General features: G+C 38.7%; 1 protein-coding gene across 1 annotated transcript in view; it reads left to right on the forward strand.

Annotated features, from left to right (window-relative positions):
* Window positions 1-15,670, forward strand: part of COL24A1 (collagen type XXIV alpha 1 chain) — a 466,350-nt gene that overhangs the window by 437,002 nt on the left and 13,678 nt on the right. The window contains 2 exon segments of the mRNA XM_037826738.1: window positions 9,645-9,680; window positions 9,780-9,806. Of these exon segments, the coding sequence (XP_037682666.1) occupies window positions 9,645-9,680; window positions 9,780-9,806 (63 nt within the window).

Consider the following 15,670-nt stretch of genomic DNA (forward strand, 5'->3'; position numbering starts at 1 on the left):
ACACCTGTTTATTATTTTTGAAATGTTGGTCCAAAGTGGAGAAACTTACACAGCCAAATTCACTCTGAGCCTCTGTATATTTAAACGAATATCTCTAACATGACATTTCTGTAACTTATGCAGCTTCTGAGGCACAAGTTTTGTACATTCTCTGCTTAAAATTGTAATCATAAGCCAGACAAACTAAGAAATGTCCATCAAGCATGCTGTTGGAATATTCTACTTTTTTTAAATGATTATGTGTTGTTTGTTCTAGCTGTCATGGTATATTTAGGATCAACAGCTTTTGGCAATAAAGGATACTTAAAACTAAGTCAAGCGGAGAGGCGGGGCAAGATGGCAGACTGGTGAGCTGTAAGTTTTAGTTACTCCTCCAGGAAAGTAGGTAAAAAGCCAGGAACTGCGTGGACTGGACACCACAGAGCAATCTGTCTTTGGGCATACTTCATACAACACTCATGAAAACGTGGAACTGCTGAGATCAGCGAAATCTGTAAGTTTTTGCGGCCAGGGGACCCGCGCCCCTCCCTGCCAGGCTCAGTCCCGGGGGAGGAGGGGCTGTCAGCTACAGGAAGGAGAAGGGAGAACTGCAGTGGCTGCTCTTATCGGAAACTCATTCTACTGATTCAAACTCCAACCATAGATAGACTGAGACCAGAAACCAGAGACTCTGAGAGCAGCCAGCCCAGCAGAGAGGAGACAGGCATAGAAAAAAAACAACACGAAAAACTCCAAAATAAAAGCAGAGGATTTTTGGAGTTCTGGTGAACACAGAAAGGGGAAGGGCGGAGCTCAGGCCTTGAGGCGCATATGCAAATCCCGAAGAAAAGCTGATCTCTCTGCCCTGTGGACCTTTCCTTAATGGCCCTGGTTGCTTTGTCTATTAGCATTTCAATAACCCATTAGATCTCTGAGGAGGGCCGTTTTTTTTTTTTGTTTTTTTTTTTAAATCCTTTTTTCTTTTTCTAAAACAATTACTCTAAGAAGCCCAATACAGAAAGCTTCAAAGAATTGCAATTTGGGCACATCAAGTCAAGAAAAGAACTAAGAGAGCTCTGAGACAAAAGGCAATAATCCAGTGGCTGAGAAAATTCACTAAACAACACAACTTCCCAAGAAAAGGGGGGTGTCCGCTCACAGCCACCATCCTGGTGGACAGGAAACACTCCTGCCCATCGCCAGCCCCATAGCCCAGAGCTGCCCCAGACAACCCAGTGTGACGGAAGTGCTTCAAATAACAGGCACACACCACAAAACTGGGCATGGACATTAGCCTTCCCTGCAACCTCAGCTGAATGTCCCAGAGCTGGGAAGGTGGAGCAGTGTGAATTAACAAAGCCCCATTCAGCCATCATTTGAGCAGACTGGGAGCCTCCCTACACAGCCCAGCAGCCCAGAACTGCCCTGGGGGGACGGCACTCACCTGTGACATAGCACAGTCATCCCTCAACAGAGGACCCGGGGTGCACAGCCTGGAAGAGGGGCCCACTTGCAAGTCTCAGGAGCCATACGCCAATACCAAAGACTTGTGGGTCAGTGGCAGAGACAAACTGTGGCAGGACTGAACTGAAGGATTAGACTATTGCAGCAGCTTTAAAACTCTAGGATCATCAGGGAGATTTGATTGTTAGGTCCACCCCCCCTCCCCGACTGCCCAGAAACACGCCCCACATACAGGGCAGGCAACACCAACTACACATGCAAGCTTGGTACACCAATTGGGCCCCACAAGACTCACTCCCCCACTCACCAAAAAGGCTAAGCAGGGGAGAACTGGCTTGTGGAGAACAGGTGACTCGTGGACGCCACCTGCTGGTTAGTTAGAGAAAGTGTACTCCACGAAGCTGTAGATCTGATAAATTAGAGATAAGGACTTCAATAGGTCTACAAACCCTAAAAGAACCCTATCAAGTTCAGCAAATGCCACGAGGCCAAAAACAACAGAAAATTATAAAGCATATGAAAAAACCAGACGATATGGATAACCCAAGCCCAAGCACCCAAATCAAAAGACCAGAAGAGACACAGCACCTAGAGCAGCTACTCAAAGAACTAAAGATGAACAATGAGACCATATACGGGATATGAAGGAAATCAAGAAGACCCTAGAAGAGCACAAAGAAGACATTGCAAGACTAAATAAAAAAATGGATGATCTTATGGAAATTAAAGAAACTGTTGACCAAATTAAAAAGATTCTGGACACTCATAGTACAAGACTAGAGGAAGTTGAACAACGAATCAGTGACCTGGAAGATGACAGAATGGAAAATGAAAGCATAAAAGAAAGAATGGGGAAAAAAATTGAAAAAATCGAAATGGACCTCAGGGATATGATAGATAATATGAAACGTCCGAATATAAGACTCATTGGTGTCCCAGAAGGGGAAGAAAAGGGTAAAGGTCTAGGAAGAGTATTCAAAGAAATTGTTGGGGAAAACTTCCCAAATCTTCTAAACAACATAAATACACAAATCATAAATGCTCAGCGAACTCCAAATAGAATAAATCCAAAAAAAACCCACTCCGAGACATATACTGATCACACTGTCAAACATAGAAGAGAAGGAGCAAGTTCTGAAAGCAGCAAGAGAAAAGCAATTCACCACATACAAAGGAAACAGCATAAGACTAAGTAGTGACTACTCAGCAGCCACCATGGAGGCGAGAAGGCAGTGGCACGATATATTTAAAATTCTGAGTGAGAGGAATTTCCAGCCAAGAATACTTTATCCAGCAAAGCTCTCCTTCAAATTTGAGGGACAGCTTAAATTTTTCACACACAAAGAAATGCTGAGAGAATTTGCTAACAAGAGACCTGCCCTACTGGAGATACTAAAGGGAGCCCTACAGACAGAGAAAAAAAGACAGGACAGAGAGACTTGGAGAAAGGTTCAGTACTAAAGAGATTCGGTATGGGTACAATAAAGGATATTAATAGAGAGAGGGAAAAATATGGCAAACATAAACCAAAGGATAAGATGGCCGATTCAAGAAATGCCTTCACGGTTATAACGTTGAATGTAAATGGATTACACTCCCCAATTAAAAGATATAGATTCGCAGAATGGATCAAAAAAAATGAACCATCAATATGTTGCATACAAGAGACTCATCTTAGACACAGGGACACAAAGAAACTGAAAGTGAAAGGATGGAAAAAAATATTTCATGCAAGCTACAGCCAAAAGAAAGCAAGTATAGCAATATTAATCTCAGATAAAATAGACTTCAAATGCAGGGATGTTTTGAGAGACAAAGAAGGCCACTGCATACTAATAAAAGGGGCAATTCAGCAAGAAGAAATAACAATCGTAAATGTCTATGCACCCAATCAACGTGCCACAAAATACATGAGAGAAACACTGGCAAAACTAAAGGAAGCAATTGATGTTTCCACAATAATTGTGGGAGACTTCAACACATCACTCTCTCCTATAGATAGATCAACCAGACAGAAGACCAATAAGGAAATTGAAAACCTAAACAATCTGATAAATGAATTAGATTTAACAGACATATACAGGACATTACATCCCAAATCACCAGGATACACATACTTTTCTAGTGCGCATGGAACTTTCTCCAGAATAGATCATATGCTGGGACATAAAACAAGCCTCAATAAATTTAAAAAGATTGAAATTATTCAAAGCACATTCTCTGACCACAATGGAATACAATTAGAAGTCAATAACCATCAGAGACTTAGAAAATTCACAAATACCTGGAGGTTAAACAACACACTCCTAAACAATCAGTGGGTTAAAGAAGAAATAGCAAGAGAAATTGCTAAATATATAGAGACGAATGAAAATGAGAACACAACATACCAAAACCTATGGGATGCAGCAAAAGCAGTGCTAAGAGGGAAATTTATAGCACAAAACGCATATATTAAAAAGGAAGAAAGAGCCAAAATCAAAGAACTAATGGATCAACTGAAGAAGCTAGAAAATGAACAGCAAAACAATCCTAAACCAAGTAGAAGAAAAGAAATAACAGGGATTAAAGCAGAAATAAATGACATAGAGAACAAAAAAACAATAGAGAGGATAAATATCACCAAAAGTTGGTTCTTTGAGAAGATCAACAAGATTGACAAGCCCCTAGCTAGACTGACAAAATCAAAAAGAGAGAAGACCCATATAAACAAAATAATGAATGAAAAAGGTGACATAACTGCAGATCCTGAAGAAATTAAAAAAATTATAAGAGGATATTATGAACAACTGTATGGCAACAAACTGGATAATGTAGAAGAAATGGACAATTTCCTGGAAACATATGAACAACCTAGACTGACCAGAGAAGAAATAGAAGACCTCAACCAACCCATCACAAGCAAAGAGATCCAATCAGTCATCAAAAATCTTCCCACAAATAAATGCCCAGGGCCAGATGGCTTCACAGGGGAATTCTACCAAACTTTCCAGAAAGAACTGACACCAATCTTACTCAAACTCTTTCAAAACATTGAAGAAAATGGAACACTACCTAACTAATTTTATGAAGCTAACATCAATCTAATACCAAAACCAGGCAAAGATGCTACAAAAAAGGAAAACTACCGGCCAATCTCCCTAATGAATATAGATGCAAAAATCCTCAACAAAATACTTGCAAATCGAATCCAAAGACACATTAAAAAAATCATGCACCATGACCAAGTGGGGTTCATTCCAGGCATGCAAGGATGGTTCAACATAAGAAAAACAATCAATGTATTACAACACATTAACAAGTCGAAAGGGAAAAATCAATTGATCATCTCAATAGATGCTGAAAAAGCATTTGACAAATCCAACATCCATTTTTGATAAAAACACTTCAAAAGGTAGGAATTGAAGGAAACTTCCTCAACATGATAAAGAGCATATATGAAAAACCCACAGCCAGCATAGTACTCAATGGTGAGAGACTGAAAGCCTTCCCTCTAAGATCAGGAACAAGACAAGGATGCCCGCTGTCACCACTGTTATTCAACATTGTGCTGGAAGTGCTAGCCAGGGCAATCCGGCAAGACAAAGAAATAAAAGGCATCCAAATTGGAAAAGAAGAAGTAAAACTGTCATTGTTTGCAGATGATATGATCTTATATCTAGAAAACTCTGAGAAATCAACGATACAGCTACTAGAGCTAATAAACAAATTTAGCAAAGTAGCGGGATACAAGATTAATGCACATAAGTCAGTAATGTTTCTATATGCTAGAAATGAACAAACGGAAGTGACACTCAAGAAAAAGATCCCATTTTCAATAGCAACTAAAAAAATCAAGTACCTAGGAATAAACTTAACCAAAGATGTAAAAGACCTATACAAAGAAAACTACATAACTCTACTAAAAGAAATAGAAGGGGACCTTAAAAGATGGAAAAATATTCCATGTTCATGGATAGGAAGGCTAAATGTCATTAAGATGTCAATTCTACCCAAACTCATCTACAGATTCAATGCAATCCCAATCAAAATTCCAACAACCTACTTTGCAGACTTGGAAAAGCTAGTTATCAAATTTATTTGGAAAGGGAAGATGCCTCGAATTGCTAAAGACACTCTAAAAAAGAAAAACGAAGTGGGAGGACTTACACTCCCTGACTTTGAAGCTTATTATAAAGCCACAGTTGCCAAAACAGCATGGTACTGGCACAAAGATAGACATATAGATCAATGGAATTGAATTGAGAATTCAGAGATAGACCCTCAGATCTATGGCCGACTGATCTTTGATAAGGCCCCCAAAGTCACCGAACTGAGCCATAATGGTCTTTTCAACAAATGGGGCTGGGAGAGTTGGATATCCATATCCAAAAGAATGAAAGAGGACCCCTACCTCACCCCCTACACAAAAATTAACTCAAAATGGACCAAAGATCTCAATATAAAAGAAAGTACCATAAAACTCCTGGAAGATAATGTAGGAAAACATCTTCAAGACCTTGTATTAGGAGGCCACTTCCTAGACTTTACACCCAAAGCACAAGCAACAAAAGAGAAAATAGATAAATGGGAACTCCTCAAGCTTAGAAGTTTCTGCACCTCAAAGGAATTTCTCAAAAAGGTAAAGAGGCAGCCAACTCAATGGGAAAAAATTTTTGGAAACCATGTATCTGACAAAAGACTGATATCTTGCATATACAAAGAAATCCTACAACTCAATGACAATAGTACAGACAGCCCAATTATAAAATGGGCAAAAGATATGAAAAGACAGTTCTCTGAAGAGGAAATACAAATGGCCAAGAAACACATGAAAAAATGTTCAGCTTCACTAGCTATTAGAGAGATGCAAATTAAGACCACAATGAGATACCATCTAACACCGGTTAGAATGGCTGCCATTAAACAAACAGGAAACTACAAATGCTGGAGGGGATGTGGAGAAATTGGAACACTTATTCATTGTTGGTGGGACTGTATAGTGGTTCAGCCACTCTGGAAGTCAGTCTGGCAGTTCCTTTGAAAACTAGATATAGAGCTACCTTTCGATCCAGCGATTGCACTTCTCGGTATATACCCGGAAGATCGGAAAGCAGTGACACGAACAGATATCTGCACGCCAATGTTCATAGCAGCATTATTCACAATTGCCAAGAGATGGAAACAACCCAAATGTCCTTCAACAGATGAGTGGATAAATAAAATGTGGTATATACACACGATGGAATACTACGCGGCAGTAAGAAGGAACGATCTGGTGAAACATATGACAACATGGATGAACCTTGAAGACATAATGCTGAGCGAAATAAGCCAGGCACAAAAAGAGAAATATTATATGCTACCACTAATGTGAACTTTGAAAAATGTAAAACAAATGGTTTATAATGTAGAATGTAGGGGAACTAGCAGTAGAGAGCAATTAAGGAAGGGGCAACAATAATCCAAGAAGAACAGATAAGCTATTTAACGTTCTGGGGATGCCCAGAAATGACTATGGTCTGTTAATTTCTGATGGATGTAGTAGGAACAAGTTCACTGAAATGTTGCTATATTATGTAACTTTCTTGGGGTAAAGTAGGAACATGTTGGAAGTTAAGCAGTTATCTTAGGTTAGTTGTCTTTTTCTTACTCCCTTGTTATGGTCTCTTTGAAATGTTCTTTTATTGTATGTTTGTTTTCTTTTTAACTTTTTTTTTCCATACAGTTGATTTAAAAAAGAAGGGAAAGTTAAAAAAAAAAAAAAGAAAGAAAGAAAAAAGACAAACAAGGAAAAAAAAAAAAAAGATGTAGTGCCCCCTTGAGGAGCCTGTGGAGAATGCAGGGGTATTCGCCTACCCCACCTCCATGGTTGCTAACATGACCACAGACATAGGGGACTGGTGGTTTGATGGGTTGAGCCCTCTACCATAAGTTTTACCCTTGGGAAGACGGTTGCTGCAAAGGAGAGGCTAGGCCTCCCTATATTTGTGCCTAAGAGTCTCCTCCTGAATGCCTCTTTGTTGCTCAGATGTGGCCCTCTCTCTCTGGCTAAGCCAACTTGAAAGGTGAAATCACTGCCCTCCCCCCTACGTGGGACCAGACACCCAGGGGAGTGAATCTCCCTGGCAACGTGGAATATGACTCCCGGGGAGGAATGTAGACCTGGCATCGTGGGACGGAGAACATCTTCTTGACCAAAAGGGGGATGTGAAAGGAAATGAAATAAGCTTCAGTGGCAGAGAGATTCCAAAACAAGCCGAGAGATCACTCTGGTGGGCACTCTTACGCACACTTTAGACAACCTTTTTTAGGTTCTAAAGAATTGGGGTAGCTGGTGGTGGATACCTGAAACTATTAAACTACAACCCAGAACCCATGAATCTCGAAGACAGTTGTATAAAAATGTAGCTTATGAGGGGTGACAATGGGATTGGGAATGCCATAGGGACCAAACTCCACTTTGTCTAGTTTATGGATGGATGTGTAGAAAAGTAGGGGAAGGAAACAAACAGACAAAGGTACCCAGTGTTCTTTTTTACTTCAATTGCTCTTTTTCACTCTAATTATTATTCTTGTTATTTTTGTGTGTGTGCTAATGAAGGTGTCAGGGATTGATTTAGGTGATGAATGTACAACTATGTAATGGTACTGTAAACAATCGAAAGTACAATTTGTTTTGTATGACTGCGTGGTATGTGAATATATCTCAATAAAATGATGATAAAAAAAAAAAAAACTAAGTCAAGCATAGCATCAACATTATTCAAAACTCAGATGAAGACAAATTTCGTTTTGTAAACTTTTAACCATGTTCTGAGTTTGACTCAATATGGTCTTAATATTCAGTTGACCATCAAGTAAGTAAATTTTTGAGCAGATATACAAAACTTCCTAACATTCTTAACAGTGGTTACTATTGTTTCATTTTGAAAAATGTCATCATAACTTTTGACAGTTTACCGTACACATTTTAACTATTCTAATTTTAATACTAATTAATTTTAATATTATTAATTCATTGATTTAATCATTCACTCACAATTGTTGAACACCTACTGTGTATTAGGCACTGTTCTTGTTCCAGAAGATAAAAAAAAAGTGACTAAGACTCCTTAAGGACTTTCCAGTGTTACATGGAATGCAGAAAAAGAAGTAATTATTTAAGGAGGGGGAAGGTGGGTGAAGATAGGCTATGTGGGTAAAGAGTTTTAAAGAAGTACTAGAAGAAGAGTGTTGTTCAACAGATAGAAAACGTAGAGTGGAACATCCCTGGTCAATGAAAAAACACATGCAAGAGATATACATGTATTAAAGAACTTGGAAGATTCCAAGATCTACAAGTAATTGGTTACAGGTGGAGTGTAGGGTGTGTTGGGGAAAATAAATATGAGGACTAGACCTTAAAGGGGAGGCAGTGATGCACAGTGACTAAGAACATATACTTTTGTGTCTGCTTGACTTTGGATTTTAATCCGAGCTCTGCCCCTTATTCACTGGTTACTTAGCCATTCCATTTTCTTAACTGTAACATGGAGATATAGCATACAGTTTGGCAGACAGTGAGTTCTCAGTAAGTGGTAGCTACTACTATTAAGAAGTTTATATTGTATCCTCTAAGCAGTAAAGAGTCATTAAAGGATTTTAGGTAAATAATGACATGATTAGATTCACATTTTTTATGTAGGAAGTAGCACATAGAAAGAATAAAGTCGGGAAGTCAAATTTGTAGTACAGGCAAAAATGATTAGTGAGGGAACTAAGTTACTGTGGGGATGGGGAGAAAGAAAAGCATTTTGGAGTGATTTGGAGATGAAATCAACAGGATTTGATAACCAATTTATAGGTGGATATTGAAGGAAAAGGGAGTGTCTAAGACCACTGAAATTTCTATTTTTTGATGATTAGGTGAATGATAGGTAGGAAATAATAGGGAAAGCTTAGGCTGAGTTAACATTTTTAAATGCTACATTTATAATAGTTTATTAACATGAGTAAATTCAGCTTCTGAAAATATCAATAAAACAGGAAACGGCTTGTTCATGAATGAGGATGATAGCTAAATACAAGAGCATATGATTTTAAAGCACTCAAACCACTTTGAAATCTTATGACCTGCCTCACACAAAAAAGCCACATTTAAAGGTTGAATGTTAGTTCTCTTATTTATACCAAATCAAAAGCACAATATACATATTGTGCTTTGTCTCCATTTCTTCTAGGGTGTTCAAGGACCAAGAGGTCAACCAGGACCCCCAGTGAGTTTATTTAAATTTGCATCTATTTACTGTTGAAGTTTATATGTTTGCTAGTTTTAGGATATCTACTAAATATCTTTTTTGAATTTTCTGTTATAGGGTCCACCTGGAGCACCTGGCCCAAGAGTAAGTTTTCCTGATTTGTTTTATTTTAGTACATTAAACTAACTTTTGAAAGCTGCTTCTGGTAACTGTTAAAATGTGTCTCTCTTGCCTACCTCTGTGCTTTGTTGCTAATTTGATATAGAGCTGACCCCCTTTACTAACTTAAAATTCAAGCCTCAGACTGCTCATCTATAAAACAGAGATATCTCCTACTTCCTTGAGTGGTTTCGAGGATGAAGTAACTGAAGCACCCAGTACAGTGCCTCATACACATAAGTGCCCAGGAAGTGCTTCCTACTTCCAGGTTCTAGTCCTCTTTTTTCAAATGTTCTTTTTTGCCAGCCAGAGTAATCCACTTCTTAGGCTTTAGATGAATCCTTCTCAATTGCTGGTGGCTGTAAAAGCCCTCAAACTTCTCATGTATTTGCTTATTATCTATTACAGCCCAAGCTAGCCACCCTTACTTTGAGGCATGCTTCTTCTGTTGCTTCAGTTATTGACCCTTGGCCTCTGATGTTCTGAGCTTGGTTTCCCTTATGCATAGTATCCAGTCTCAAAATTCTACAATTTCTTTGTCTTTTTGCTCCCTACAAGAGGTCTCCCTCCACCCCCAGTCCCATCTACACTCCATTCCTATAGCCTCTTGGCCAAATACAATAGTCCTTGGTCATATTTCTTGCCTACAGGAGATCCACATTTGGCTACACTGTCCAGTTGCCCCAAACCATGACCAGTCATATGTCTTCCAAGCCTTATTTATTTTTCTACATGCTGCTCTGGTGTTATTTTGATCTCTGTCAGTTCCAGTTGGTGGATCACTACGTTCTACTCTCAGCAGACCAGTAACTCTTCATTCCCCTCACCTTTTCACTGGGGCAAGGAATACTTTTCAAGCAAAATTTCAGAGGGAAGATTGTCCCCTTGGAAACAGGAGACCCTTTTCTCTATGATTTTTAAAAAATTCCTCCCCCTTTCTGGCCATCTGACTGATGGAGACTGAAACCTTCCTTGTATGAACATTAATGGGAATGTCTTTCTTCAAATCTTCAAATTACTCACCACTTCTCTGTTCTTCCTTTCCCCCTCTACCTAACCCCATGCATGGATAACAAGTGCCCTTACCAATTGCCTTCCCATGTAATAATGACTTTGATATACTGTAACTGCCTTTCCAAGAAGGAATAAGCTATAAACAATCATGCGTAAGGGCAAATTAAAGGTGTGTAGTGGAAATTTGCATATTTTGACACCAAAGTTTGGGGCATCCTATCCAACCAAAATAAAGTAGGACATGTGAGAAGTTTTTGCTCTGAGCAAAATATAGATAAGAATATATACTTTCAGGAATTATGAGGATTAAATGAGAAAATGACATTGTAGCTACTCAATAAATGTTAGTTTCATTGTTTCCTTCTTTTCTCTCATTTCTGTTTTCCTCCTTCTTGGTCAATATGAAAAAGATTTCTCTATATTGTCTTTTGGGGACTTTCAGAGTCCATCTTAATAAAGAGATGGTGTAGCCTTGAAAACAAGACTTCTAGAGCAGACATCTACATGACATGAAGACAACGCCTGTATATCCTTTCAAAAGTTATTTAGGATCATATCTTCTGTAAAATTCTTCTAATTCCATCTTATCATACTGCAGGACAGAATTGATCACTTCTGCTTCATCACAAATTCATGCACATTTATTTTCATGCCAGTTTCCCTCTACTATATTGTGAACTCTGAATGAAGGAACTATGGTTTTGTTTTTTGTGTTTTTTTGTTTTTGTTTTTCATTTCTTATCCATTCAAGCCCTTAATAAGTGTCCACTGATTGAATGAATGGGTCCAGGAAAGTAAGCCCAGTCTCTTAGAAAATTTCAGTGGATATCCCTTAAGCTAGAAGATTTCACTTGGAGGGAAATAGTGTCTAGAATGGAATAGGATCATATAATTAGAAATAGCAATCTTCTTAGTAATTATCTAGTAATTATTTCAGACTGTAAGCTGTGACTCATTAGTCAATGGATCAAATTAATGAGTCCCATTCAGCATTCTTTTGAAATGAAATGGAACTGAATAGGAAAAATTATCACTGAGAGTGGCTGCTTAATGAGCATGGGGTTTACTTTTGAAGTGATGAAATGTTCTGAAATTTTATGATGGTGATGATTGCACATCATTGTGAATGTACTAAAAAACACTGGATTTTACACCTTAAAATTGTTAAAATGGTGAATTTCATGTTCTGTGAATTTTGCCTCAATAAAAAAGCACTTTAAAGATGAACAAAAAAAAAGTACCTTACCACTAGTAAAAATAAATATGGTTTTGTGAAAGTTTTTTAAGTTAAATATAAGTATATATGTGTGAACATTGTCATAATTTTTTAAATGCATTTCTTAATGTGGGTCAAGATCAAAAAAGTTTGAAAACCTCTAATTCAGTTCAACCTTCTCTTTCTAAGACCTTTAAAAGTAAATTGACTTGCCTAAATTCTTAGCATAGAATAGCTAAAATGGTAAAGTATTTAAAAACTAACAAATCTGCAAAAGGATGTCAAAGTTAACCAAAAATGTTTGATGGGATAAAGGAAAGAATAAGCTGTAGGGAAGTATGTGTGGAGTAATGGGGAGTGGTGGTAGTAGAGAAAGAGTAATCATTTAAAAACATCAAATGAGATAAGGAATTTGCAGGTGATTTATTCCTGTAAGTGGATTGTGAAACCTGGATTGATGAATTGAGAGGTGGCATCTGCTGGTATCGTCCTGATTCCTTAGCACCAGCAAATACTTCCACCATGGAGAGAGACATGGCCTGAAATCAGGTCCTGTCCCATCAGTGTTTTCACCATAAAAAAGCACCCTCAAAAGATTAGGGTGTCTAGGCTAGATGCTAGTTTCTTACAAATAAGTTGGGAGAGAACTGTGAGGATTACATTCCCCAAAGGTACAATGAATCCTTCTGTCCCCTCCTTTATCCCACCAGTCTGATCACTCCATATTCTCTGTTTTGTATTTTATGTGCACTTTTTGTAAACCTTAAGTTATTTTCATGTGAGAATGTGTTCTCTCTAACTAGAGTACATGTAAGAAGCTATTTCTTGTGGATCCCCATCACTGCACCTGATGAGAGTTTTGCACTCCGACATGAGCACTTAGCTCTTGCTTACCAGGAAAATCCACTTAATGAAGTCTCTCTAGGTCTGCCCTCCCTAAAAGCTACCCTTAGGGAAAAAATTAATTAATTCAACAAATCGAATGCCTACACTATGACAGGCATAAGTTAAGCTTTGAGAATGCATTGGGAATCATAGGACTATGGAGATTGCCAAGAAGATTCATAAGTTGCCAAGTCTTATGACATCTCTTTTCTTTCTAATACCTATTGAAACTCTTTTACAAAATGTGCCTAGGGTAAAGATCTTTCTACAGCTCATTGAAGGCCACTATGTACAGAGCACTGGTTCTTCAAGTGTGATCTGCAGACCCCAGGGGTCTATCTGTGAGATCAAAACTATTTTCTTAATAACATTAGGACTTTTTGGCCTTTTTTATTGATTTGACATTTGCAGTGATGGGTGGTTAAAACTGCTGGTACTTTAGCATGAATCAAGTCCCAAACTCTACACTGTTAATCTAATAATCATTGTATTCTTCACTGACACACATGCACAAAAAAAACACATGCCCATTTCACTTAAAAATATCCTAAATAAAGTAGTAAACATTACTACGTTTATTAAATGTCTTAACCTTAAGGTAAGGGATTACAATCAGCAACTTATAAGACCTTAGTTCATATTAATATCAACTTAATTTCAGTAGAATACAAAAAAATGCCCCAATATCCCTCCCTCCTCCTTTGATGTGTTATTTTCATGCAGATTATGTGTTTTTACATTGTAAGCCTGTCAATACAGATTTATAATTATTATTTTATGCAGTAAATCTGGGGAAAAAAATTTAAAAACAAATACATTTATACTTTGTTTTACATTTACCTATATCGAAATAGTTAGCTTTATCAGTGCTCTTTATTTCTTCAAATTCGGATGCTCTGTCTTCCATCTTGCTGATCCTTTCTTCTGCCTGTTCAAAGCTACTGTTGTGTGCCTCTAGCGTATTTTTAATTTCATATGTTGTAACTTCCATTCCCCTAAGATCTGTTATTTTTCTTTGCATGCTTTCAAGTTCTTCTTTATGCTCACCCAGTGTCTTCTTAATATCCTTTACCTCTTTAGTTATCTCTTTGAAAAGAGATTTGTTTGAATATCTTTGATTAGTTCCAGATTCTGTATCTCCTCCAATTTTATGATTTGCTCCTATGACTGGTCCATATCATCCTTTTTCTTAATGTGGTTTGTTATTTTTGCTGATGTCTGGGCATCAGATTATGTTGATGAGTTTACTCTGAAGGTCGGATTGTCTCTTGCCAAAGTTTTTGCTGTTAATTGGGTTTCTGTTACTGCTCTTCTTGGACACTTGTTTTGTCAGTATTACACAACCAAGGTTGGGCTAGGGACCCATGAAGGGGTGACACACCAGTTACACAGGACTCCAGGGAGAAGGTTAGGTGAAGACACCAAAAAAAGCCTTTAATTCTGCTCCACAAGGGTGCATTTTCCTGGCCTGTCCAGCATATGGCCCTCTTCGCCCAAAAACCTTTTAAATAGCTTCCCAGAGGTGCACTTTCCATGTCTGCCAGCAGATGGTGTTCTTCAGCAACCTATTCACCTCAGCAGGCTATTTCTTAGCTGTTGGCATCAGACAATGGAATAGCCAAGTCAGGCAGATAGGTTGAAACCACCGGTCCCAGCAGTTTAAATTCACCAGCCAAAAGCTGGCACTGTGCTAGATCATGTCCCACCCTGTTCTTGGGAGAGTGGACCTCCACTGCCCTTTCAGTCTGGAGCTGCCCACCCTCCAGAGACAAGAGAACTGGTCACTTTCTGCTCTGAGAGTTGAGGATGGGTGCCAGGAGCTTGGGCTTTGAGAGGTTACTCACAATCTCTCCTTGCAGTTTCTCTGTCTCTTCCTCCCACACTTTCTGTGTGTGTTGCAGAGCACTCTCCCCAACCCGTCTCCAGAGCCCCAGATCCAATTGTTGCTGACAGTTTCTGCCTGACCTGTAGTTGTTTTTCTGAGAGAAAAGTGAGCCCAGCATCTCCCTAATCAGCTTGAAGTCTCTGCTCAGTTAGCTTAGTAGTCAGCTAATGATTGGACAGAGATTTCCTTAAACACCAGAACCAATAAGTCTGCCAGTCTTTGCCACAGGGCTTGTGTTGGGATGTTGAGATACACACACCTTCAACACGTAGGTAATTGATAACTACACCTTAGCCTTGCTTCCTGCTTGTGTAGAACCTCAAGGCCAACCAGAGGAGAGAGCTTGGGGCCTGAGAAGGTTTTTCCTGAACATTCACACAATTCTATGCATCTTCGTGGCCTTCTAGATTCCCAGCAATGTCAGGACTTTTCAAAGTCTCTATAGACACCACATTCCCCAACTTCTACTTGAAACTTTTTTGATTAGCCTATTGTTTGTCCCAACTGTTATCCACTGCTTCAGGCAGCCCTGAAGTTAAGCAATTCCTTCTAATTTTGTTTTTAAACACACAAATGTTTTATTTTAACGAATCTGGGGGAAAGACTTTTCACACTGAATGAGTTCCAGTTCAGGTCGAATAAAGACAATCTTGCAAGTAGTGTCTTTTAGAGAACCACCTGACAGGTCAAATAATGACAGTTCTCAGGGAATGAGGCTTTGAAGGAGCTTCAACCTCATCTGCTCCCTCCTGTGGCTATCCAGCTGCTAGTTCTGACTGTGATTGCAGGCTGTTTGTTTTAAAGGCTACTACAGAGCTGGAGAAAGGTGATAAGGAGAGAGCAATTTAA

The sequence above is a fragment of the Choloepus didactylus genome, chromosome 2 (genome assembly GCF_015220235.1).
Source record: "Choloepus didactylus isolate mChoDid1 chromosome 2, mChoDid1.pri, whole genome shotgun sequence".
NCBI classification, from domain to species: Eukaryota; Metazoa; Chordata; class Mammalia; order Pilosa; family Megalonychidae; genus Choloepus; species Choloepus didactylus.